We start from the raw sequence: 26,090 nt of genomic DNA, 5'->3' as shown, positions 1-26,090 counted from the left end.
GCTGCACCGGCGGCTCCGCCCCGAGGGCCGGCCCGGGCTCAGCCCCTGGGCTCGGTGCAGGCGGTCCCCGTGTGATGCCCACCTCCTCTTCCTCCTCCTCCTCCATCCCCGCCGGGCGGCGGAGGCGGCCGGTACCTCGTCCCGGAGGAGCCGGGCGAGGGACGCTTCGTGCCTCAGTTTCCCCGCACGCAAGAGGCCCTGGGTGGTTCTCGCCGGGACCCTTCGGGCAAAGGAAAGGCAGCTGCTGGCCTGGGGAGCTGCTCACCTGAAAGGGGGCGAAGCGAGGAGAGAGTGGAGAAGCGGTGCAGCACCTCCCCGGACGGGGAAACACGGCCAGGGTGCTGCCCCCCCACCCCCGGTTCCCTGCACGAAATCACGATCTCATCTTCGGCCGCTCCTGTGTGCAAGACAAGTTAATAAAGACAAGTCAAGTTGGCTTAGCCCCCAGTCTTTCCCCTCGTTCCATCTTTCAGGTGCAGTTTGGTCCTCACCAAACTCGGCCGGGCAGACCCTGCTCGCTTTGCACAGCCGGTAGCGCATCGAGCACGAGCAAGGCAAGGAGCAAATCCTGGCTCCGCACAAATCAGCGATGAAATCCCCATCGATGTCAAAGGGCTAAGACTTCACATCAGGCCTGGAACCAAACTGTGCACGCGCTTTGGTGCAGCAGCATCGCAAGGCTGTTAAATAACAGTGTAAGGCTATACCCAAGAGCAAGGGGTTACATGCGTGTGTGTATGTACAAGTGTGGGCACAGGTAATGTGTAACTGCTCAGAGCAGCAGCTGGAGCAGGCGTGGATGGGTGTTGTGGGTGCACAGAGTGCTGGGAAGAAGGGGAAGGACCTGCAACATCTTGACTGTCTTCAGCAAACTCCAGGACGCAGCTTGCCCGTGCGGCGCAGATGCACAGACGACACCAGCACTGCAAACTCCAGCAGAAGGGACCTGACCAAGGGTGTGGAGCAGTCAAATGCCTGCGCTAGGGATTTGGTCTCTTTTCCGAAGGCTTTAGTCATTTCTCTGGCTCAGGGATCTCTTTGCCTGACCGTCTCGGGTGACTCTGCTTGCAGCAGAGCACAGACCATCCCCGCCACCTTGGATGGTGCTCAAGGTAACACGAAACCCGCCCGATATTTATAGACAGTATCATGTGTTGAAAGTAAACATCACTGATGCCTACAGAAGATATTAGTACACAACTAGCACCTAAGCAGGTGTCTCACCTCGAACAGCGAGAAGGGTTATCAAAAGTATTGCTGCTGCCAACAGGAGAGGCGTAGCTGTTAATGCTGCTGGGACAAAGTCTGGCTGAAGACAGGGGCCCTGGATAAAACAGGGACTGTCCTGGGAGGGCTCTCCTTGGAGGGCAAGCAGACGTCACCCAGAAATTCATCTTGCCATCGCAAGCTGGCGTGTTCTTCCCTGTGTGCGTCTTTCTGTGCATCAGCCACTCACGACAACCGTGTTCCTGCACCGCTTCTCCAAAGCTGACAAGAGACACGTTCACAGCTTGACTACATCTGGAGCCCAGAAGACAACAGCAAGAGCAATAAACCTCAGATTTCAGGACAAAAGCCGATTCCCAGCTGGGAAAGAGGGGGGGCTGTCAAGAAAAAGCAGCCTCCGTTATGTTCCTTTCCTATTTTTAGCCAGATTTCTAAGGAAATGAGATGTCTGCAATCAAGTCCTCTGTCTTGCCTGTCCCTCATCAATACCATTTCTGAATACATTGCCCAATTTCAGCCAAATCTGACAGCGAGGGAGAAGCCGCAGAGAAAATTCTTTTCCTGCAAGTTTTGTGACAAAAAGTGGTCAAATTTCATGGAAAATCAACCCTTGCACTTTGGAAGGCAGGAACCAGCTGGCAGGCTCCTGGCTGGAGGAATCCAGAATAACTATTTCCACTGCTCCCAAGGGGTGTTCAGATTCTTCTTGCACGAGAGTCCCTTGCAGCAGGAGCATGCTGCCCTCACCTCTTGGTAAAGCAATTGGCACCGCAACCTTGTTGTGCCATGCTGGAAGCCGAGCAGTCCCAACTTATCTATTTCTACCTGCCTTAATTCTGATTGCATTAAAAGGGCATGGATTTGCAGGGATGTGGGAAGAAGCAGACAAGAAGGATGGACTATAAAATTGAAGCACAGCATCAGTGTAGCTGCATTCATCTGCCAGCCCTGCCACATTCTTCCAGTATCACCTTGGGAAAACCACTTCACCTCCCCTGTTATTCTGCAGAACTGAACACCTGCACCTGCAGCCTCACCACGGTAGCCCGTCAGTTCCCACACGCATCTCCATCGGGAGGGAGAGGGATGTACATGCCTCACAGTCCACAGTTGCTCCTAGTTGCACATATTCAGAACATCAAAAAAACCCCAAACCTCCCCCTTGCAGAGCTGTTCCACTGAGAGTCCTCCCCGCAACAGCAGAAAAAATGATGCTGTCTCGTCTTTTTCTTCCAGCGCCAAGGAAAAAGACAGAAGATCTACCCTCAGGAAAATCTACACGGCCCTGCTACGAAGTCTAGCAAGGGAGGAGATCCCAGGCTGGACTTTGCAACTCTTTCAACAGGCCTTTTAGACTGGTCTCAGCAGTGAGTGAGTGAGCATCCTCCTTTGCCCATCCCGGTCCCCTCTTTGGTTATTTTTGACCAGCCACGGCACAGTTAAGCATTTCAAAGACATTATATAGCCCAAGAAGGTTTCACAGAAGTGGACTGAAGGGAGGGATGGCTCAGCCTTATCCTACGCAGAAGAAACCATACAGGAGATTCATGGTAGATGCTCTCAGCATGAAGAAGGCATCTTTCAGCTCTGGGGTGACCTTACACAAAGTCCATCAAGCTCAAGAAACAGAGCCCTAGGCGACAATCGATCTTTTGTCCTTAGATCCTCACTGGCCTCCTTCTCTAAACCTCTAAAGGCTCTTGCTGGAGAACACAACAGCATACCTAGACACTTGCCTGCACATCCAAGGGCAGCTCTCACCAAACCAGCTCTGCAACGTACAAGTGTTATTGAAACACAGAGTGCTATTCTTGCAGCAGAGTCCACAGAGGAGGCGTGGGAGAGGTGGTTATTTCCATTAAGATGATCTCCTGTATTTCTTTAGCCTTCAGGACAGAATACAAGCATTCAGCAGAGTCCACACAAAACTCTTTTTGGTGGTAAGTGTTTAAATCCAGCCAAGTGCAGAGTGATGGTATGCTTAGGTAGCCCACAGCAAAGCTTTGAAGGAGAAACATCTCTGGCCAGCTTGCATCCAACTTCCTTCTCTCCCTCCAAGACACTGTGTTTTTTCACTTACCTCAAAAACACAGATAGGAGTAGACTGACTTAGACCAGAACTTGTGTAGATTTGTTTCTTTTTCACCCTTGATTTAAGGCAACAAACCTAAGAGTGCTGCAATTCACAGTGTTATGCTCACCTCCAGCCCGGTGAAGTGCTGGCCTTGGGGATCACTAGATACCCACATACTGCTGCAGACCCTCCTGCTGAGATGAGGAGCCAAAAGCACTGCTCAGAGAGAAAACAGCTCTGCACCCTTCAAAGCCATCTCCCATGACGAGGCTGGATTGGACTGCTGTGACCCTCCAAATCCAACTGCTTCAGAGATGATGCAGAAAAATATATCCTTGACTTCTTTAGGAAAAGGTTGGCTTGGGCCCCGGAGCTGGTGGGTTTATATCCCTGACAGCACATCTGGGGACTACCCAGAGAAACTCCTACTCACCTCACGCACAGATCTCCTTGGCATGGTGGGAAGCCACGTGTCTTCCAACACGTGCATTCAGCACCGGTGCCTACACGGTCCCACGTTTGCTGGGGACCTTTCAGCTGGATGACAATGGAAACACAACTTTATCATCTGCAATCGCTGAATAAGCCACCTCCAGCGTAACAAAGCACCTGTGGCAGAGCCAGATGAAAGTAGGTGGAGTAGATATTGTTTTCTGTTGAAATATTTGTGGTCAGGCTATTCCATACTTGCCGTTTTTTAAGGATGTGGAGTCTGCACCGGGAAAGAGGCCAAAGGCACCCATGAATCATGTCCCTGCAAACAAAAAAACAGCAGAAATAAGAAGTTGTCCTAAAGCAGACAAAGAACCAAATCACCTCAGGCTGTAGCCTCGGACCATGGGAGTCCCATACCACAGTCCAAACTAAGTTCCTGCCAGGTCATTGGCTATTTTGAGACCTCCCCAAAAAAACTGAACTGTGCTGCTTCTGAAAGAGAGAGAAGTGGTATGTTTGTTTTTATTTAGGAAAGGAAGATAAAAGCAAAGCTGGTCCCTTGTCTCTCCATTAGATGATCTGAAGGTGTGGGATGCTAGAAGATCTATGCAGAAACCAACTCACTTTCAAGCTGACTTTGGAGCCTGCACGCTGTTTTCAAAAATGACCAAGGTATTTCAAAGTTTTGGTCCCACAACGTTTAGCTCACCTCCTGAGCATCCACTTGAAGGACTCAAACCCCACGTTTCCAACTCGCTATCACATTTAATTGTCACTCATGAATGACTGTACATTGTTCCTATCGAGACAATACCGCATGTGGCAAGCTTCACTGCTAGCACGCCTCTTGAGAGTTAATGTCGGACGGGGCCGTCAGGGAATGCTCTCCAAGAATATAACTGAAGCCACACCGCCCTGTCAAGAAACATATTTTTGGTTGCTATAGCAAAGCCAGCATGCAATTAAAAAGTGCTCTCAGACTTCAGGGCCCTTTCCTTTCTCAGCGGCTTTGCAGACTCACTCTGTTCCTACTGAAATCAAATCCTGACTTTGCTTCAGCCATGCGAATGCTGCAATAGCAGCCAGGCAGAGACACAGCAGGAGCAGGAACACGGATCCCAATAGCTTCTCCCACATTCTATAAATAGGGAGAGAGAAAATAGATGAAAGGCACCTAGCCCCAGTGCTTGCTCATGCCCAGGCTTGCTGGCCACTGTCTGCCTTCTCCATAAGGGCTTTGTATCAGACGGGACCCGGCGGTGAAGCATTCCCTTTCTCTTCTTAATGAGGGGACTATTTTTTTGGTTACAAGAGACAAGAAAACCTCTAGTGCAAGAGAAATCAAACCAACACAGTTTCCTGGTGTTACATTCTGTCTGTTGCTGATTTCTAAAGCGTATTCCGACGCACAGCCAAAACGTGGCTAGATCATGCTGAGAAAATAAATCTGGCTCCACATAAGAGTTCAAAGGCGCCTTTGCAAAGCTGACAGGGGAAAAAAACACACCAAAGGGGCATATTAACAGCATTTCCCTTCCACCCCGGAGGCCCGAACAACATGTCCTAAGAACTTGTCAAGCTGCTTTGCCACTTCAACTGGATAAACGCCTGCAGCTCATGACATAGTAGAGCGTATGAATGTTAAGCAGATCCAAATATCATAGCCAAGTTGCTAAATCCCTTTGCTGGCCCTTGGGTCCCAAAGAGAGAGTTTCATGCACTTTCGTTTTTCCGCAGAAGCTGGCTGTTGGGAAGAAAGGATGCTGACGCTTACCACGTCTATCTCACTTCATTAGGCTGCACAAATAATGGATCCTCACAACGGGAAGCCTTCACGCTGTGAGAAATGGCATTGCTTGTGAAGCTTATTTTAGAACACAGAACAACTCGCCAAGAGAAGGAAGAGGAACGCCATCAGGTAGGTAATTTAAAACTCATCCAGACAGAGCTCTGGAGATAGGCTGCAGACAGCTATCCTGTAGGATGACCAGCATGGGCCGTTTCCCCTTCAATCACGATGATGATTTTATTGTTGTCAGGATGCGAAACCCAAATCCAAGCACCTCAAATCCTTTTGGAGGGTTTAGAAGAACAGCATTAGCCTTTTAAATGATTGAAACCTCACTCTAAACCAAATCCTGAAAGCATCTGTATCTGAGGGGGAGAAAAAAAACAACCCAGCCGCTAATAAATTAAGGTGCTACAGTCCCTTGCTCTTAAAAGGGCAAAGGATGAGGTCACAGCTGGGCTGACATTCAGCCAGGCCAGCAGTTCATTGATCTCTTGTGCAACAGCACGTACCGTTTGCTGCCACGGTGCACTCTTAATTAGGGCTTGGCTATACATCTCCCTTCACTCTTCCAGAGAGGTAACAGAAAGGGGGAGCGAGGGGTGTCCTGGGGGGACTGCACTGCCCATCTGGGATCCAGAGAGCCACAGAGCCAGGAATCCGTTCATGCTCAAAACGGGGGGACGTGAGAGCAATGCAATGCCAAAGCGGAGCTGGCAGAGAAGCAAAGGCACCTCCTGACAAGTCTTTCCGAACAAACCTCTCGGCAGCCCGGCTGGCGAGAAAACAACGCTTCCTTATTGTGGAAAAATGTCAGTGTTGCAAAGCCTGTTGTCCTTCTGCCGGGGAATGAAGCAGAGTCCTACCGACATTCTTCGAAAGCACGAGAGAGAAACCAGAACAGCCAGCGGCTTTGTGGCCAGTGGGCAGGGAGCACGCACTGGAATTCGGGCCTGACTCAGAGCAGACGGATGCCCTCCACTCCGGCTCTCAAGCCTCCCTCTGGGCAGCAAATCCTTATTTACACAAAGTCAAACAGCACCGAGGGGAGATTATGGGGGACAAATGCCACAGTTTTGCTTTAGAGGTGCTGGATGGCAGGAGCTCAGGTCTGGTTCTCGTCTAACCCATGTGGATGTCTAATCTTTAGAGACTCTGGGCAAAGCATCTCTCAAATTCCACCCTGATCCAACGTGCTGTCCAACAAGATGTTTTGTCCTAACAGATAAATTTCCACCATGAATCAGTGCTTGGCGGGGGGCGGGGGGGGAAGCCGGCTTTGTGGAGAAATTTCTGCTCTTAAACTATTTAAGCATGGCAAATGACATTTAGCAGCCAGAAAGAGGATCACAAGCAGCCACTCCCCAACAGGTGAAGCCAAATGGAGACTTGCAACTTCACTCCAGAGAAGAAATGGGGATTTCTGCTTCCACTTGGAACAGCAAAAAGCTTTTTCTTTAAATTCCCCTGAAGAAAATGTCAAAAATAATCCTCAGTCTGAATGCATTATTTCAATAAAACCTGAATATTTTGCTCTGATTTTGTATTATAAAATTTTCAAAACAAAACCCAGGACTTCCTGATATTGGTTGAATTTTCCCTTGCTGCCCAAATGTCCCTTTTCTCACCCAAAACCGCTGTGAAGCCACCCTAATTTCACAAAGTATCTCACTTGGATTAGAATTACATTTCCCAAGGGCTTTTTTGGGGGGGACCAGTTTTACAGATGAACTTAAGACATTTGCTTTTTCTTTTGAATCAACACTGGGCTCTTCCTTCCATATTTCTGAGCCTTGAAGTCGCTCTTGTTATTTTCAAGTGTTCCTCCATAACCGGGAAGGACAGAAAATTCCCCCTACATCCTCTTAAAGCCAAGACATGTATGCTGTTTCTTAGCCCCAGCACTCACATGCCTTAAGAAACGCAGAGGGACTGGAGGTTTCCAGTAAAATTGCTTCAGCTGGCAATGCTGCTTCTGCTGTGGACTGTGAGCAATCTGTAACTGGTAGGCAGTCACTGCGATAGTCTTCATGCCGGCCTGCAAAATATTTCCACTCACTGCTACTGCTGGGGTCTGTGGTCCCAGCACAGAACTGGAACCACCTTTGGGAGAGGGGGAAGGAAGTGCGAGATGATTTTTGGAGGAGAGGTCCCCCCACTGCCTTCCATTTGTAAGAGCTTGGAAACAAGGATGCAACTATCAAAGCTGGTCGCAGAAAGGTCCCTGCCTTTGTATTACCGTTAGCTGTTTAAAATCTAGGTGTCCAGCCTCCTTGTACAGTCAGTAGAGAAGAAACAGCATCTCCCAAGGGCTGTTCGTGCCAGACGATCCTAAAGGGGAAGAGATGAGTCAGCCTCTGCAGATGACCATCTCACTCCAGCAACTAGAGAACTAGCTTAACCCAAGCATGCTGGAACCTTCTCTAGCTGAAGTCAGGCAAGATGAAATGCAGCCTGAGCCATCAAGCTTGCCATTTACGGCACCTAAAGTGATCTCCTGAAGGTTTATACAGACCTGTGAGATTTGAAAGACAGGACAAGACCCAGATATAGTTATGTTCAAAACTAGCATTTCCTTCAGTACAGGGTTGTGGGCAACCTTGGTCCTATGAAGGAGTCACAGTGGGGGTGCATAAGGACACCCGTATGCAGACTTGCCTCCCAACTCATTTGAAGCAAGGTATTCCCTACAGAAGTGACAAGGTGAGCAGGGCCCACTTATCACTTCTCATGGTAGCTGTAGGGAATCTGATAGCTACCCTGAGAGCCTGCTGAAAGCTCTAGGAAACTCCTGGTTATTACAGTCCAGAAACACATGCAAACCTTGGCTGAATAAGCCTGCTGATTCTGGCCTTGTACATGCTGCTCGGTAAGTGACAGTGCTCAACTTGCAGGCAGAGCGGAGAGAAAATGCTGAGATCCAGACATGAAAATATACTCACTAGGTCAAGCACCAAGTCTGTGAAATAGGCATGAAGTCACTCCTGAGCCACTAGTATCTGTTATTTTGATGGTATTACACACACAGACAATTTATTGCTATGCAACAGACTCTTTGGCTCACCTTTAAGAGGGGTATTTCTCAGCTGCATCTCCTGTTGCTAATCTTTGAGAAGGATTTTCACCACTCAGCATGATCTGGGAGTAGATTTGGGATCCTGCAGTCATCTTGTTTCACTGCTGTCTTCAGTCTCACGTTTGCTGTGGGCCACACTGTACCCCAGGATATTCCCTGAAGCCATACAGTGCCAGGAATTATACGAACAGAGCAGCAGGGCTTTTGTCAGGACAGGAAAAGGGGCCGGGGGCAAAATTACACTTAGCACTTTTTGAAAACAGCTCACCTATTTACAGCAATGTAACTGCAGTCTGTGGAGAGCAACGAGTGTTTCCAGAGGGCAAATCAGCTCACCCAAACACGCCTGCCTCTCTGCTAGCCTTAAGTGCACTCACAGTCCCAGGATAGGGAAACTTGCTAGGACACAAATAACTAAGCACAGCGACGGGCTCTTTAAATTGACTAATTACACACATAGATTCTGCCTTCCAGGCTCACCTCTGGGACTGGGGTGATGGCCCTTTTCTTCCACAACCAGTGAAGCCCGAGGTATTTTATGACACAGCTGAGAGCCTGAATTCCTAAAGTACATAAAGATGTGCAGGCAAAGGTAGACCCAGTTGGCATGAAACAGCTTGACAGCTAGCAATGGATCCTGGGTTGTTTAAGACTCTTGACAAATAAACACCAAGGCTGAAATAATAGTTTAAAAAAATATTTTCTTTTTTTTTTTTAAAAGAAAGTACATATAGATTTCCGACAACAGCAAGAAGTCCAGAACTTTCCAATGACAAGGCAGTTTTATTTCCATAATTGCCTAAAGCAATAATAAACCTAAGCCACACAACACCCGAGCAATCAATCATGACAAACAGGGGAAAATTTCTATGGTGTTTATTCGAAGGACGGTCTGTGGGTTCACGATGACTGAAAAAGAATTAAAAGAGAAAAAAAAGATCAGATGACAGCACAGAACTGTTGCGTACCTTTCGGAAGGCTCCCGCTGGCTTAGCTACATTAGTCTACAGAATGCCAAGGCGTGACAGTTTCTAGGAGGGGGTGTGCTGGCAGATGCTGCCACGTTGGCAGGACAGCTGCATACCATTGGTACGGCATGAACAAGAGGTCTAGGCAGAGCTCCCATGGGACTGTGTCAGGCCGGTCAAGGTTTTAGCATCCGTTCCATAAAAAAAAAGGTCATACTTTTTCTGTCCCTCAGTCATATCTGAGAAGGGGCAGTCGTTTGGTAATCCAAAAGGCTGCTACAGGATACTGTTAAGGCTTGCTAATATCTGTGATTACGTATCTAGTATTTAAGGCTTTGGAAAGAGAACAAGGGTGCTTTTCTGCCCAGGATTTTTATTTTTTTCAGCAAGATCTTTTGCAAGGCTATCTAACAGAGGGTGCTGGACCAAAGGAATATTAAGTCACTGTGCTCTAAATACAGTGGGCACACCTGGGGCAGTGGGCGGGGAAAGAGGTGCTGTGCCATGAGGGGTCCTGGGGATATGGTGAATGAGTGTCCTCCCCCAGGCGCTGCCCTTGTGTCACGATACCTCCCCCTCCCAGATCTAACAACAGAACAGCAGGGAAGGAAGCTCTGTATTCTTTGCATCTTACTTTTCTTCCTTTGATAGTTGTGCCTCTTCCAAAAGCGCATGTTAAATTTTGGCCATGACTCCGTCTTTTCAATCACAGTAGCCTCCACACGGACAAGATCTTTCCTTAAAAATAAATTTTAAAAGTATCACTGTTTAATTATTTACATTCTCCTCCTATCGGTGAGCAGGTTTCTGCAGAAAAACGACACACAGATACCACAGGAACTACAAAGTCACCATAGAAGGAGGGAAATCTGTCAGGTTGTTGGCTTCACGGTGCAAGCGTAAAAGCCTCAAGTAGCTGATGTGATAGTTTGCAGGGCAGTGCCTCTCTGCCATGCGAGGGTAAGTTCAGAAACAGCTATGGAGATGGTAGTAAGACAAACCTGCACAAACCTGTAGGATTACAGTAAGATTCCCCCGGCACGTCTACATGATCTCATGTGTCCTACTTTGCTTATGGTACAGGTTAAACCCACCCATGGCCACTTCTCCTGTGCTATGCTGGTCAACACTGAAGTCCTCCCTCCTTCTACAAAGCATCACAGTCAGCTCAAGAAAGTCTTCTCACCTCGCTCACCTGATTAAGTCCTGACAAAGGCTCAGGGAAAAGAGATGTGGCCTACTGTTTCCAGCAGGAAGCACAGCTAATTGGCTGCTGGAGTAAGTCACTTCTCCTCCCACATGCCTCTCTTCTGCCTCCTACTCTTGGTCTGCCCTGCTTGTTTACCCCAAATTGGAAGAGAAGACGGGGACTTACTGAGGATTTCACATACTGCTCCCTGCCCCACAGCTGGGGGAGTTCAGGCTGAGCGGTGAGACCACTTGAAGACTCAAATTATTTCTAGAACTCACTTCTACATATGGAAATTCTCAGCAATAAAACATCCCCCCTCCCTAAGAATGGAGATGAAGAGAAGAATATGGTCCATACTTCCTTCACAGGTGAGTAAAATCACAGAGTAATTCATCACTCCACATTGCCTTACTGACACACACAAACACACCTCCTGCCCACTCAGGGATTCTGCAGAGCTCCGAGAGAGGAAGTCCCACTGAAGTTAGAAAAAGAGTTCTGGGATTTCTAGCTAGCCGAAAAACACCAGAGCTGGAAAACAAGGTGGTCTGAAGCACACGCTGGAGGACCAGCTACCCGTCTGCACAACAACTCCTCTCTGGGAAGATAACTGCCTCCAGACAAGAGCCAGACTAAAGCTTTGGAAAGCATGGTTTTAATCAACAGCCACAATGGAGGAGGAAGAGATGCTCTTTCATGCAGCATCACTGCAGAATACCATTAAAAACTCATTAGCATGCTCACTTTGCCGCCAGAAGACATTTAAAGAACATTTTCCTGACAAATGACTCTGTCTGCACTTAAGGGGGGTAGAGGGGGGGAAGCCCATCTAGCCTAACTGTTCCAGCAAGGTCACTAGGAGGCCAAAGGCTTTGAGACATTTACTATCTCTCTTAACATTTACCCTCTGGGGTGTAATAAATATCAGAGATTGAATCCTTGAGGGAAGGACAGACAGAGGAGAAAACTGATATACCTGCATTTAGTGACTAGCCCAGTAGAAAATAGACATAAGATAATATAGATTTCAAGAGACCACTGGGTGACCCTGACATCGCAGCTAAAGGATGTTATCCAGATTCAGCCCAGTGATAGGACCCAACTGCACTACTGAAATACACAGCAAGCTTTGCAACGCTAGGAAAGAAACCAAAAAATAAACTGCACTCCAGGGGCTGGCCATGTTTTACCACTATAATTAGGGAGCTATACTTTCTGGGTCTAATTCCTGCCCGCTGAAGGCAAAGGGAAAGCTAAACTCCCACTGACTTCTCACAGGCTTGGACTGTAAAGGCATGCAAGAAACTCACTAATGATGATCACATGGGAAAACTGGAAAGCAGCCAGGCCAGATAAAGTGACCTGGTCACTGAAATCTCTGTGCTACTCTCAGGAGAGCCAGGGTTTGCAGTAGCACAGCCAAGCTATCCCTGATACAGCTCTCACCACTGGACAGCACTAGCTGTCCTAGGCCTGCGGTAGCATCCAGCCAAAGGGAGAAACATTGACACACAGATGTGTAGGCAAGTGTGTCGTGTTGTGTCCCCCCCAATTGCTCATAGATGTTGACATGGTTTCAGGCAAATCTTTAAGGGTATTGTTGAGACAGCTGAGTACCCAAGTGTGGCTTCACTCTGCAAGTCAAAGTTGCAAACAGGCCCTAGTGAGTCCGTCTTTGTTGGACAAAGCACTAGGAGCTGCTGGTTGAAAGGCTGAAGCACAGGAGAAACCAACTTACTGGTGAAGTGCATATGAACAGAAAAGTTCTCAGCAAAATAGAGCCCAAGAAAAAAAAAATCTTTATCGAATGTTTTAGGTATGACTGGAATGTCCATAAAAATAAAAAGAGGGTCACACATTTCCCAGAGTCTGACACAGTCAGGCCTGCTGCTTTCAGCAGCAAAATGGTTCATGACAAAGCACATCTATCAGATTTTTGCAGGAGGCAAGAAAAATTCACACTGAAATCTCATAGATCTAAGTTGCGCTGAAAGCTATTGTCATTAAGCAGTGAAAAAGATCCAGGCAAGCTACAACCCCAAAGGATCATAACTCTTAGAGGTAATAATTTCAACTGACAAGCTCACTCGGTCCCTCCAGAAGGTAACTGAATCCCAGCCTGGCTGTCTGGAAAAAGAACAGGTCCAAGGGCCTTTGTCATTTCCACTGAAGCCACTGCAAAAACGGGCAGGTAGCAGGAGAAAGAGAAAGGTTCATCTAGAGGAAAACATTCAAAACAGCTGTACTTTGTCTAGAAATAAGCTAAACTTTCTCATAGAGGCACCATTCATTTCACTTGGGTCTAAAACAGCTGAGGGCACTCAACTGATGGCCTGAAATGCAAACCTGCCCAAGGTTTTGCTCATTTCTAATCACAGCTTTAAAACGCACAACAATTTCTGCATTATACAGCTAAATAAAGTACAACTGCATACTGCTTGATACCCTTGTGCCAATCGACCAGACAGCAAGTTACTTGAACAAACACAAAACCCAACAGATTCCAGAGTAGAAGCCAGCTAGAAGTTCCCAGAATAGCCTCTGCCACGCAGATATGTTTTGTTGCACTGTTGTTTTTTAAGGCTTTAGAGGAGTGTCATCTTGGGAGGTATCTGACTGCTACAGAAAATTAAAACATGACCATCTGTCCAAAACAGGACAAGTTCCTACCCGCCTCCAAGTTTGAACAGGGAGTGCAGCTGTAATGAACTGTCTTGCGTAGATACTGGTGCAAGCATTCACTGATGTGTTTATTTTTAAAACAACAGAAAAACAAAACCGCCTTTGTTCGCATCCAACCTCTTATCTCCCCTCCAAAATGTTTGTGGTTTAAGCACAACTGGGAACTATGTGAAAGAACTGCATGTTGCTCATGACACGCTGGGTTCTGCTTTCCTTTCCTCAGCTCATAAGGGAGAGTGGGGGACTCGGAGGTTTCCCCTACAGCTCAGAGGGAGGATGGCACTTCCCCACCAGCTTTTCATTCTGCCTGGCCAGCCTCCTCCTCCCACTGATCTTCCTCTGCCAAAGTTACTGGAGTTCAGGCTAACATCAGCAGATGCGATTTGGTCCGCTTCAAGCAACTGACAACACTTTCCACACACTTAGAGCACCTGTAGGAACCCAACAGCTGTATTTCTTCCTGTCCCAGAGCTCCTGGGGCTCAGGCCACATGCCAAGTCCAGCATGCAAACTGAGAGTTGCAAAGAACCACCCCAGGGCCACTGGTTAAGAGAACCAGGTGAAGGATGGTGCTCCTAAACTGACTGACATGGCCCTGTCTGCAGAACTTAGGCTCTTATTTGAACTTCTGCAAGATGATATTTCTAGTCCTAATGATGAGATTCCCCTTCCTAAAATCTTCCACAAGTGCACTATGTAGCAATAATTCAAAGAGTCCTGATGATCTGCTATTCCAGATCTATTTGCAGTACTGTTAAAAGGACTGGCAGCCCTCAAAATCCTGTCTAACACAGGGAACCTGAGGCAGTTACCACCAGTGCAACTGAAGTCACGTCATCAACTGCACAAACACGTTACAAGTAACTCTTAAATTCCAACAGCCCCCTGGTACCACAGAAAGCACTCGGAAGTGAAACCAATCTGAAACCATGTGGTATTTCTAACCTGAATCTACAAGCCACCAAGAAATAATTCTCAGATGTACAAGTTCCTTCTTATCTGACCATCCTCTGCCAAAGTTGCTGCAGTTCAAGCTAAGACCTAAACACATGGTTTAGCCTGCAACCAGACCACAGCCAGGGCTTCCAGATACTTTGAGCTCTTCCAACCCACCTTATCTTGACTTGCATTTTACCACTAAAACCTCTCGTCCTGGGGAAAATAACAGTTCATGACTTTGCTTCTGGCTAGTGCTAAGAGCTGAGCAATAACACCTGGTCCACACACCACTTCCTTTTGGTAAAGAAAAGGCTGAAGAACCAGGTGTTCTGCCAGTTTGTATAGCAAGTCCTACAGCATTGGGATGGAGATGGTGCCAAGGGGGTAAACGCCTTCTCCCCAGTTCTGTGATTGCTGGAATATGTGACTAGGAGGAAGGGAAAATTAGGAACTCTAAAATTAAGATCAAGGCCTGCTGGGTAAGGGCAAGGGCAAAACGAAACGGGTTAAAAAACCCAAGTCAAATTAAGGGATTAAGGAATGGGAAAGGATTTCTGGGTTATTTCAAGATGACTATCACCAAAATTAGGGTAAGGGAGTAAAGATGTTGAAGAGCAAGATTTACTGCTAGTTTGTACAAGGCTTATACCATGAGAAAAAGATCCAACCCAAGAGAAGTGAATATCCTACAGTTACCTTAGAAATGGGTACTGCTGCTCTATCCTGGCACTGTGGCAATGGTTAGAGCCAGCAGAGGCTGATGAGCTTGTTTTATTGGTGATCCTTTCAAAAGCCACAGGGCTGGGAAAAAAGCTAGTGCTGATAAATCCAGGTTTCTCTTCGGTTTCAGAGACTGTAGGAGCCCTGAAGCTACAATTAAGAATTGTCTTGAAGATAATTCTTCTATGAGACATCTTACCCAAGGAGTGGCCTTCCAATAAGCGTGAAGTCATCAGCACCAACCAGCAAAACCTACGGAAAACAAATCAGGCATATATCACTGGTTCATTGTCCCAGTAGAAATGCAGACAATATCTTCCAAATTCTACAGTCACAATAAAGGAGTCAAACTGCTTAAAAATAGGCCTTCGCACATTTCAAACCTGACACTGTTACTAGAGAGAGATGGTGGGGAAAGGCAGCTAACAGGCAAGAAACAGATTCATTAAACAGCCTTCCAGGAGACCTTATCCTACTAAAACATACTTTAGAAGCATCTTTCACATCGATCAGAACACCCTGAACCTTTCTGTTCTGGCTCACCAACAGTTGTAAAAGATATGAAAAGCAATACAGGGAAGAATAATAATATGCCTTGTGTGGGATGTGAATGAATGGCAGCTACTAAAATAATTGGATTTTTATAGCAATTGCTACATATCCCAGTAGAGGAACACTATCCTTGCTCTCCTCCATGAGGCCTCAAGATGGGCAATAAAGAAATGAACATCTGGGGGGGATTCACCACCCCAGGGACTAGCCCTTTTGTTTCAGGGCATTTCAACCACCTGCGTATCTGAAGGACCAGGCAGGATAATAGAAAGGATATCGTGAGAAGAGGTAGGATTTCTTACAGACTGCCTCCTTCCCCACGCTAGTTGTACGGCAGCAGTTAAAAACAATATGTAAGTGGTCATGAGATGTTCTGGATTTTGTTTTAGACAGATACTTGCCAGTAAAATCCCAAAAGGGTTATGGCAGTTAGGCTAGTTTTTCACCTTCTTCACTCCCATCTAGACCTTTGCATTCCTAGCTGGCTACTCCATGCAAATGACTCCTCTCCTCTGTATACAAGGATGCAGGACACAGCTGAAGGGATGCATAAAAAGGTGCCTCAAAACTGGACTTAAAAGCAATGGATGAGTAAAAAAAAAACTGCTCAGCTCTCCTTAACTGCTTGCTTGGCTCTAACAACCAACATTACGATGAAGCCAACAGAATCCTACTTCATAATCTTTCATTTAAGATTTGGATTAACGAGCCTCTGCAAGTTTCTGCTAGTTAACCAAGGCTAAGGATAAAGATATTGAACTGCACCTTGGCAGTTCTCCCTTACACGCACCATCCCTCTCCCTCTACCCAACACACCCAGCGTGATAAGGATCTTGCAAAGCATTGAGCAGTGACAGTCTCTCTGAGAATACTGCAAGTATTTTGGGTGTTGGAGTCTCAAGGTAAACACAGTCTTTAGCTGCCGTCTCTAGAAACAACAACTATAATTTTATTTTTTTGGATGAAGTTAGTACAACAAAAATACATCTCCTGACAGAGTCTGCCACGACTCATTCCAACCCTGTTCAACAGAAATCGCAATAATATTATCATGAACAGAGTAACTGAAATTGGAACAAAAGTAAGGCAAAGCAAACAACTGGAGTAAGAACAGGAGATCCAAGAGGAGCTCTTTGGGACATGTTTTTAAAAACTGGTTATGGGTTTTGCCTCAAGGAATGTTTGCAGGTAATTTGCTCTGGCCCCAAACACAGCATGGCATCACAAGCACTGTGGAAGCATGGCACATCACCTTTTCCATCCGGATTCGGTCTCCACATTCAGCCTCCAGTACATTGTCCATCATAATCAAGTCTTCACCGGTTATTTTCCACTGCTTGCTGGCAAAGTGGACCACAGCAAAGAGTCTTCCGTACTGCCCCGTTGCAATCATCTTGTTCACCTTTTGTACCACTTCTGTTGGCAAACAGCAGGGAAGGAATCAGTGTAGAAAACCCAGCAACGTGTGAAGAGCCGTTCAAAACTAATTCAGCCACACTGCTCTCCCACCAAAACTCCTATCTTCTGGGAATCTTTAAGCAAGGATCAACAGCAATGTTGTTTCCTATGGTATGTGAGCCTCCCTTTTGTAAACCTAATGACCTATTTGTACTTTAGTTGCTGGCAAACCCATGCATATGTAAACACCTAGTGTATACATACTGTGCAGCTAATCTAAGGCTTGACTTCTCAGCCTATTTCTTAGGCATCCTAAAATGCACTGTATTCAGATATAAAGTGTTCCAGAAAAGAGCGCTTGTCCATACATCCAACATTTGGAGGGGACCTCCTCTCAATTTCCAAGTGATACGCAGAAGGCCCAGGACTCTGAATACTGTGTTAGGCATGCAGGAACATTGGGAAGAATTTGGCAAAGTACACAGGAAAAAGGGCTCCAGCGTACTAACAAAGCCTGGCCTGAGAACTTGTACCTGCAGCAAAGACAAGAGAGACCTTTCCCTCACTCTTTTCCAGAAAATCTTTTCCCATGTGCACATGCATGCACAGCAGGTGCCAGGAGCAGTACGAATCCCAGGGATGAGGTCCTGCACATGAACAAACTCTGTTTTCTGTGATCAGCTTCCAGAGCAGTGAAACCAAAACCAATTTTTATGGGAACATCAAAAGGTATTGCTTAATGAGTGCCATTCCAGTGCCAAATAGTAGCTTTCCACCCCCTTGAGCTGTTCAGAAAAAGAGCAACTTTTCTATAACTGGAAAAATAGATTTTTTTCTTTGTCCTCAAAAGTGGCTGAATCATTTTTTCTTGGAATGTAAATGAAAACAACATCCATTTGGGACAGACAAGAATTTAACAGCCAGTCCAACTAAACCGAAACCTTACAGGAACACTCTGAAAGTGTCCAAGTTTCAACCCAGCAGATGCAAATTATTAAAGGTAGAGGCAAGAACAGAAATTATTTGCAAGGCCGTAGTTGCTGCAGTTCCCACTACGATGAAGAGTTTAGCTTCTGTGTTGCTGGAATTGCTGTCCCAGAAGAAAAATCCACTGTGTGCTCTTTTCTCTGATTCACAGTGGTCCACTACAAAAAGTCCAGGGAAAAAATACAAACCCCTTCTCTTTGTTATGCCCCAAACTGCACAATGGGTACAGTAAATTTCTTCCAGCTCTAAACTGGTGATCTAGGTATATCAGTAGTCCTGTGGTCAACATTTCGATACTGAAATTTCAAAATTCTGGCCTAAAATTTTCTCTTGGCAAAAAACATGTAGAGTCATGCTCTAACAAGGGTTATTTCCTGTCAAATTTCAACTTTCTACCCATGGAGCTTTCTCATCTTTTTATAACCAAAAAAGGTACATTTTCTTCACTGAACTTGGGCTCTGAAGTTGTTGATAACTCTTCCAAACACCTCTAGTGACAGGAAACATCAAGTGATGTTACCATTTGATTGCTAGTATGGCTTGTATCTCACCACCATGTAGAGTGACCCTTCCTAAAATATCCATGGCTGTTCCATAGCCAGCAGGAAAATAGAAGGCGGAATTCAAAAGCTCTTGCTGTTGTTTGCTTTGGATAAGCACAGCCAGGAGATAATGATGCAAACTTATAAACAGTAGGAGGTTACCGGGCACGGAAATCATAGCAGCCCCGAGGATCCCATGTGAATCAATCAGGGGAACATGGGACCCTGTTCACCACAGGGCTTCAGCAAATCAAACCAAGCAGTTTATGGTTCACTACTGGGTCAAATCATGCTCAGGGACAGAACACTCATCTATCTGTCACTTGAGCAATCCCAGGAGCACAAAGGAGATAAAAAGCAGGATGAAAAACAGCCAGAGAGGAGACCTGGAGCAGGAGGCTCTCTCAAAAGCACACCACTCATGCTGTTATTAGCACACTTCAGCCAGATGATAGGAGACTATCTGCAAAGAGGTGGACACAACTCAGCTTTTCTCCTCTCACTCTCTCCTTGTAAAACAACTCCTCTCCTTTACTTCCTGGGTCTCTTCCATCTAAAGCAGACAAGTCAGGCGCCCCTCATAGATATCCCAGAGGCTAACACAATGAGACAGTAAGACTGCCTGTTAATAAACACAGGAGCTCATTGCCTGCACGGAGCACACAACTGCTAATTGCCACCACCACAGCAACTGTAAAAGAAATTCACCCGCAGGAGCTCATTACTGCCTAGTTCTGAGAACCATCCTGTACATGTTTTGGCTTCCCCACTACCATTCCTAGCACGGTCTGGATGACAACAGCCCCACCTGGGCAATATAAAGCTAGACACATATGCCTTCTCTGTATTTGATTTTCACATCCCCACCTGCCAGGGGAACCTGTGTCAGGTTACAAGTGGAAGACTGACATGTTTTAATAAGGCTAAGCAATGAGGATGGTCGCTAAACAGCTACGGGCACTTAACTCACTGAATTGTGAGGCTGACTGCTGTACAGTCCATGTGCTCCTTTCAGGAGGACCACTGGCTGCGTTCAACAGTCCTGACTAGACGTGGGGACAAGAATGCATTCACTAACACTGCATCACTTGCCAGTTGCTCATTGCCTTATGTCACACCTCTGCAGCTCTGTCATGTGCCCACCATCCAACTGCTTATGCTGGCTCTAGTGTTCTGTTTTATGCACTAAAATACACCAGCTCTCTGATGTGCCCACCATCCAACTGCTTATGCTGGCTTTAGCTTTTTGATTTATCCATTAAAAGAAAAATAATTTTCTCCTGTCCAAAAGGCTTGTTTCGTGCTTTAGAAAGCAACACATCACATCAGGTAAGATTCCTCTGGGAGTGTTACAAGCTGTCATGCTGTCATAAACTAAGAAGACCTCATATCCTACCCAAATCTCCAGCAGCTGGAGCACAAGTCCAGTGACACTAACATATACCAGAAATGAGACAAAAATGCAAAGAACAAAAACTAGCTCCAATCATTGAAGACATTTATGCTCAATTAGGCCACCAATGGCAATACTGGAGTGCTAGTCTTCACTTGGAGACTTGAGAACTTTACCTGCATGATACTTTGCTTCTTCTACTGGATCTGGAAGTTTCACTTCAGGCCATGGGGGTGAAGTCAGAGATGTTTTGGCAACAAGTCTGTGAATGATAAGGCAAGATTTACTTGTAGCTAACAGATACTATCAAGAGATGTAAAAAAAAGAGAGGAAAAAAGATAAAAGAAGCTAGAGATGGAGTAGAGATGGTTTGCCACTGGGGGAGCAGAAGTTGTACAGGAGGCTGAATGATTTATCAGTATGAAAGACTCTACCCAAAGTCCACTTGGGCCAGAAGGCAATTTCCCACAGACACGTGTCACTTTGTAGCAGCTCATGAGCAAGGAGAGGTTTTCTATTCTGTTTTTAAGTGTTACAGACAGAGGGTGGCAGGCAAGGCAAAAGCCATGTCACCTCCCTAGGACTTAATCCAATGGAGGACCCTGGATATGGCAAAGTCACCAGACCTTTAGCCCAACACCTGGCAAAAGGACTCCAGTAAGACAAGCAATGCTGCAGAAGCTGCAGCCCTTATCACAAGGTTGTTAAAAAACATGCAGAAAACACTTGGTCTCATTTCTGAGTTCAACCTGCAAATGCTCTACCAAACATAGTTGCTGGTCCCAGGGCTTACCATCATTTAGGTCCACCATGAACTGCAGCAAGCTTTAAGAAAAAGGGATAAATGCCTCGGTGGTTGGTTTGCTTTACTCCCATCCTATCATAAAATTCAGTATGGGGAAATGGATTTTTTTTCCCTTTTTTTTCCCCCCCCTACACTTCCCACTTCAGAATGTTATTTGAAATAGTTTGAAACAAAGAAAGAGTGCAGAAAGAAAGAAACAGATTGAAAATTAACTGAAAATTCACCCAGGCTAGGTTATCACTTGTTCCTGATGTTGAGATCTGCAGCTGGATGTGCTAGTGGTGATCAAGCTCAGCAACAACCAGTGACTTTCCACTGCCTTGTTTTTACAGGCTGGAATTTTGTCACCAACTCCAATGGAAACAGACTTACTTTAAGCCTTACACCTGAGTTTTAGATAAAAGGCTCTTGTATTTATACCTGGAAAAGCTTAACAAGTTACCTCCACCACAGCTGAGAAGCTGAACACATTAACGCTCCTCAACCCACTCCAGGACCAAGTGCAAAGCTCTGAAGTCACCCAATAGTGGGGAGCATCCGGGAGGAGGAAATGTGCTTTCAATGGGGAAGAAGGGCTAATGAGCATTCTTAAACCAGCCTCAAGCACTACATGACTGACTCACACACATCCTTTCTTCCTCTATTTTTTGAAGCTCTTCTGTTAAATAGATACTTTAGAGAGGGCCTTAAGACCACAGCTGGGTTCTTTACAGGAGAGTTATGAGGCTGCTTTTCTTTTGTCACTTACAGCTGCATTCCTTGAATGGCAACAACAACGTCTTCTCCCACTCCCAGTGCAATTCAGCATTTAATACCGCAAACATTTAGCCAAAAAGCCTCTTCTGTGCCATTACCATGTCTGTCTACAATCGACAATACCACACTGGGGAGGGACTAGCAGAGACATCTAACAAGACTTCTCAGACCCACGCCTATCTTGGTTCAGGTTGACCACAGAAGGGAGCGGGAGTGTGCACCATCCCACATCCATCCAGCCAAGCACAAGCATTGGTCCTTGTGATGACTTTTGAGCACCAAGATAATTTGCACCTTTTAGGAGAATAAGTCCTTACTCTCCTTGAAAGGGTAGCTTCAACTGTTGTGATAGAGAATCGCTTTAATAACATCTCTTTTCAAACACTCTGCAACTGTACCACTGAGACAAGAGCCCCTCCACTTCAAGACATTGCATCAGACCCCAAAGACCTTCCTGGTGACCAGCCCAGGGGACTCCTGAGCATCACAGATGTGTCCCTTTAGGATCACTCCGCACTGATACAATCACGGGAGCAACCACATCTCAAACTGCACCAGCACCTGAATGACAAATTCTGTGCAGAAGACACCTTACCTGAAGCTACTCTGCTTTCTATACTGACATGTTGCTCTCTTACTTACTGAAAATGGTATATGGCTGTCACTACACATGACACCTTCCGTTTAGTGAATAAACTGGGGTCCTGAAGGCAAGCAGGGTACAGTATGGGTACAGAAAGAAAGGCTAAAAACTGCCAGGGGCGTTTCAGCTAGCAGCCAGCAACATGTTCTCATTAGCGGTCATGGTGGATTCTTTCCAGTTTTCTCAAGATTATCACTGAGAGAGATCCTCTGCCTCAAAACTGAGCTAATTCCTGACTACCTCAAGCCCTGTACAGTCAATACTGCAGGTATTTATTTGCATGCACACATTGCCTTTCTTGACAGTGGTGCAGACAGCACTAAATCACAAGAACTCTGTTTAAAACAGGGTTGAACAACAATTAACACTGCTCAAATGTGCCACAGGGTGTTAATTCAAAAATGAAACACTATGCAAAACTCACAGTATGAGTTTGAGCGGAAAAAATGCAAATGCCACTTGCTTATAATTAGCTGTTTTTCAAGATCTCTAGGACAAGGAGCAAAAACAAGGAGGACCAGAGGCAGCCGTTAACAGCTCTGCATAAGAGCCAGTTACAAAAACTATTGATTTGCTCCCAGAGAACTGGAGAGAAAAGTACCACTCTAAGCAGGGACAGTACTTTGCACACGCAGTGCTTTCATGAGAACTGCAGTACGTGTTTCAGGGGGCAGGGAAAGGAGGCACAAGGCCCATCCTGCAGCATTCAGAGATTATCCTGAGGTGCCAAGTGCCTTTACTCAGAAAGAGACACTTGGCCGAAAGGCATCAGATTATAGTTCCTTATTAAGCAGGAATCTACAACACCACAAAAGACAATCTTAGATTTAAAGATGAGGGAGATTCACGCTGGATCTCAACGAAATGATCAGAAAAGTATCAGTTTCTAAAATTTGAAGACAAAGGTGCTGCTCAGTAAATACCACCTCCATCACAAATGGGAAATCCAGAATTTCCTGTGCGCTGACATCCATACTTTCTATAACTAACACAGATGCGCAAACCACAAAAAATATTCAGGAAAAAGCATTAAATGCTAGTGAAAGAAGGCAAAATTAACAGAACAGCAGTTGTGTTTGATCCCTTTACTGTGTAATGCCCAGCAATGCCTCTCAAAGGGCTTTAACAGAAACTCAAAGCGCTTGTGAGCAAGTATATAACCACAAGCACCAAGGCTTCATGGGTCTGTGGTGGGGTTTACTAATAATGTTGGGCACTGTGTCACAGAGGCAGAGATCCAAACTGTGTTCCCACGTGCGTGAGGACCAGTGGGAAGAGGCCACCCCCCTGCACCCTTCAGCAGCGCAGAGGGAATGAGCAAATCTTGCCATTTTTCGCCGATACTGCTCACGGGAGTTCTCTATTTCTGCAGTGTCCCCTTCTGGTTAAAGCAAGCAGCAGCACAGCCTGCAGCTCTGTCTCCCACGAGATCTCAGCAGAGGAAACAAAAGACACAAACAAGCAGCTTTCAAAGTGCTGAAACAAATGAAGCCTGAAGTTTCCTGGCTCAGTGTCCTGTAGTGCTTGGGCTGTTAATCACATTTTATGAAGACTGCAGTGCAAGTTCAGTATTTATCAGATGTCGGAGACTCCAGGCAGGAGATGAACCCTGCCTGAGGAGAAGACTACCTGTACCTAAAAAGATGAGTGTCAGCTGAAGCTCCTTCCACAGCTGAGGCGTTTGCAATGTCCTGACTTGAGTGGCTTCTCTGCTGTCTACTACGGGCTGAGCCCACACTGCAGCCCTTTTCTCAGTGGAGGATCTAATTATCTGTCTCTAGACTCAGCTGCTTAATTTCACAAACCAACAGAAACATTATTCTGGGAAAGGTGACTGAAGGTAGGCAGAGAGTCCAAAAATATTGGGAAGTGACAGACTGACAGAGGGGTCATATAAGCCTCCTTTCCAAAAAAAAAAAAAGCCCCCCCCCCCCCCCCCCCCCAAGAAAGGTCAGCATTTCAAGGGGCACAAAGCAAAGCAGAAAGTCATTTGACATTACCCTTGCTGCAGTGACGTGCTCTGGGAACTCTGGTGACGAACTGCAGATGAAAGCAAGAAGGCTAAAAGGGAGAGAGGGTAAAAGAATTAAAAATAAGCAGCAACTGCTGGGCTTTTAGTCCCTGGTGAGGCAGCATTACTGCAATGCTGAACTGTCACAGCGCTGATCAGCTTCGTGGTACCATTTTTCTGCCTGGTAAAAGCTTCGTTCAGTTTTATCGTGACAGGCAAAGATAAAGGGCGAAGCAAAACAAGACACATGATAAGAGAAAGGACCCATCACTTGTGGGCAGCAGTGTAAAAGAGCACAAGAAAGGCCTCCCACTGCAAACACACTTATTTCAAGTGACAGTTCCAGCTAGATGCAACAATTTTATATGGTTACACTCAGAGCATCCCACCTCTTCTGAAAACAATGTGACTGAAAGGCAGAAGGGAGGAACAGGAACACTGTCTTAATTCTGAGCACTAACTTATGCTGCTAGAAGGATCCTTTTCAGCCCTCGGGGCCCTCCAAAAAGGGGAGGGGAGCTATTACACAACATTTACTAGGTGATTCTCGGCAACTTCTACTAAGCCTTACAAAGTTTCCACTCTGAAAAGAGATATGGAAGACAAGGCGTATTGCTAGTAACTCACTGGCCCTGTAGCTCCCAAGCAGACACCACAATGCCAAGTGAAACACAGTGAACTGGAAGAGCGGGACAGCTTCAGCAGATTTGATTTTAACACTCCTGTGTCTGGTTTTTCACCATCCCAAACACGCCTCTTCCTTCTAGACAAGGAGGAGTGGAGGAGCTACGTAGTTAAACAAACAACATCAACGGAAGATGGGAATTTGAAAAACACATTCCTGCTTTTCAGAGCTGCGTATACATGAGCTAACGTTCACCAAAACAGTGAAGCTGTGTTACTGTTCCAATACACAAATCTTCAAAAAACAAGTGGTTTACTACAACTTAAATTACGCTTTTGAGTGTAGCTTCAGCATTTTTTGGAAAGGAGCTGGGCCTGCACACACTGTTAATTAGCAGAAAGAGATGAAGGCCTAAAAACACACGCTTAAGGATTTATCCCTGTTATCTCAGGGATAACAATCCCCTTTCTGGAACAATTTGCATAACTAAAAGACAGACCGTGCACAGCTTCTTTGCAGGAACATTATCTTTTTCACCCACCAGCCAAAGCACCACCAGTTCGAGGGACTGGGAAGACCTCTTAAAACCAAACGTACTTAACCACCTCACTTGCAGAAGCTGCAGTTCACGAAGGTCACACTCACCTAGCACAGAAACCAAACCCAGGGCCTCCCCGCGTGACCCCCAGTCTTCTCCCATAACAAACACCCTGCCGGCTTCCCTGCCCAGCGAGGAAGGGAGGAGCTTGATGGGAGTCCCTACACCCTCCTCCACTCCCTGGATTTTGCTGAAGGGTTCAACTAGGCTAGAAAAAAGGGTGTCAAGTCGATTCTCCTTCTTGTTAACGTTTCCTCCTCCCCTGCCCCCGAGCCTTCTGGCTGCTCCATGCTGGTCGCTCCTCTTGTGCCCTTTTCGCCTCGGCAACTTTCCCTCCGGGGGTCACCCACCAGGTACGTGGCGTGGATAAACCAGGACCACGAGCCGGCCGGAAGGCTGGAGCCCCCGCCCTGCGTGGGGAGGCCGCAGGGGCTCGCTGGGCCCGCGGAGGGGACGGGGCCCCGGCCCCCGGCCCAGCCCCACGGGGAGACCGGGCCGCATCGTCCCGGCGGTGGAGACCCTGCCCCGCCACCTCCCTCCTTCCCTCCCCCGGCGGAGCGGAGCCCGGCCCGTCCCGTCCCACCTCACCTGCCGCCCGCCGCCGGAGCCCCGTCACCGCCGCCGCCATCGCGATGACCCCGCCCCGGAAGCGGAAGTTCGCGGCGGGGCGAAGGGTCA

The 26,090-nt window shown here is 46.6% G+C and overlaps 1 protein-coding gene across 2 annotated transcripts; it reads right to left on the bottom strand.

The window, feature by feature from the left end:
- Positions 1-9,275: 9,275 nt before the first annotated feature.
- MRPL21 (mitochondrial ribosomal protein L21) lies at positions 9,276-26,047 on the bottom strand. Of its 2 annotated transcripts, XM_010568052.1 has the most exons (8): positions 26,001-26,030; positions 24,179-24,239; positions 20,151-20,236; positions 16,907-17,070; positions 15,302-15,354; positions 15,079-15,183; positions 10,204-10,307; positions 9,276-9,510 (listed from the first exon to the last, which is right to left on the bottom strand). In XM_010568052.1, the coding sequence occupies exons 4-8, from the start codon at positions 17,045-17,047 to the stop codon at positions 9,446-9,448; spliced, it is 468 nt and encodes a 155-aa protein (XP_010566354.1). In that variant the 5' UTR covers positions 17,048-17,070; positions 20,151-20,236; positions 24,179-24,239; positions 26,001-26,030; the 3' UTR covers positions 9,276-9,445. The 2 variants fall into 2 exon arrangements, with proteins under 2 accessions (XP_010566354.1, XP_010566353.1); XM_010568051.1 differs by lacking the exon at positions 24,179-24,239 and having other exon boundaries at positions 26,001-26,047.
- Positions 26,048-26,090: the final 43 nt, after the last annotated feature.

This window comes from Haliaeetus leucocephalus, unplaced genomic scaffold (assembly GCF_000737465.1).
Source record: "Haliaeetus leucocephalus isolate CR32 unplaced genomic scaffold, Haliaeetus_leucocephalus-4.0 Scaffold236, whole genome shotgun sequence".
Taxonomy (NCBI): domain Eukaryota; kingdom Metazoa; phylum Chordata; class Aves; order Accipitriformes; family Accipitridae; genus Haliaeetus; species Haliaeetus leucocephalus.
The sequence above is the reverse complement of the archived record's forward strand: the minus strand, read 5'-3'. Positions and strand labels throughout refer to the sequence as shown.

Excerpts from the sequence above, each read along its gene's own strand:
- MRPL21 (XM_010568051.1), bottom strand. The coding sequence starts at position 17,047 with ATGATTGCAACGGGGCAGTACGGAAGACTCTTTGCTGTGGTCCACTTT. Across the intron at positions 15,355-16,906 it reads ACCGAATCCGGATGGAAAAG|GTTTTGCTGGTTGGTGCTGA; the intron begins GTGATGTGCCAT and ends TGTTTTCCGTAG. Across the intron at positions 10,308-15,078 it reads CAGCAGTACCCATTTCTAAG|GAAAGATCTTGTCCGTGTGG; the intron begins GTAACTGTAGGA and ends TTTATTTTTAAG.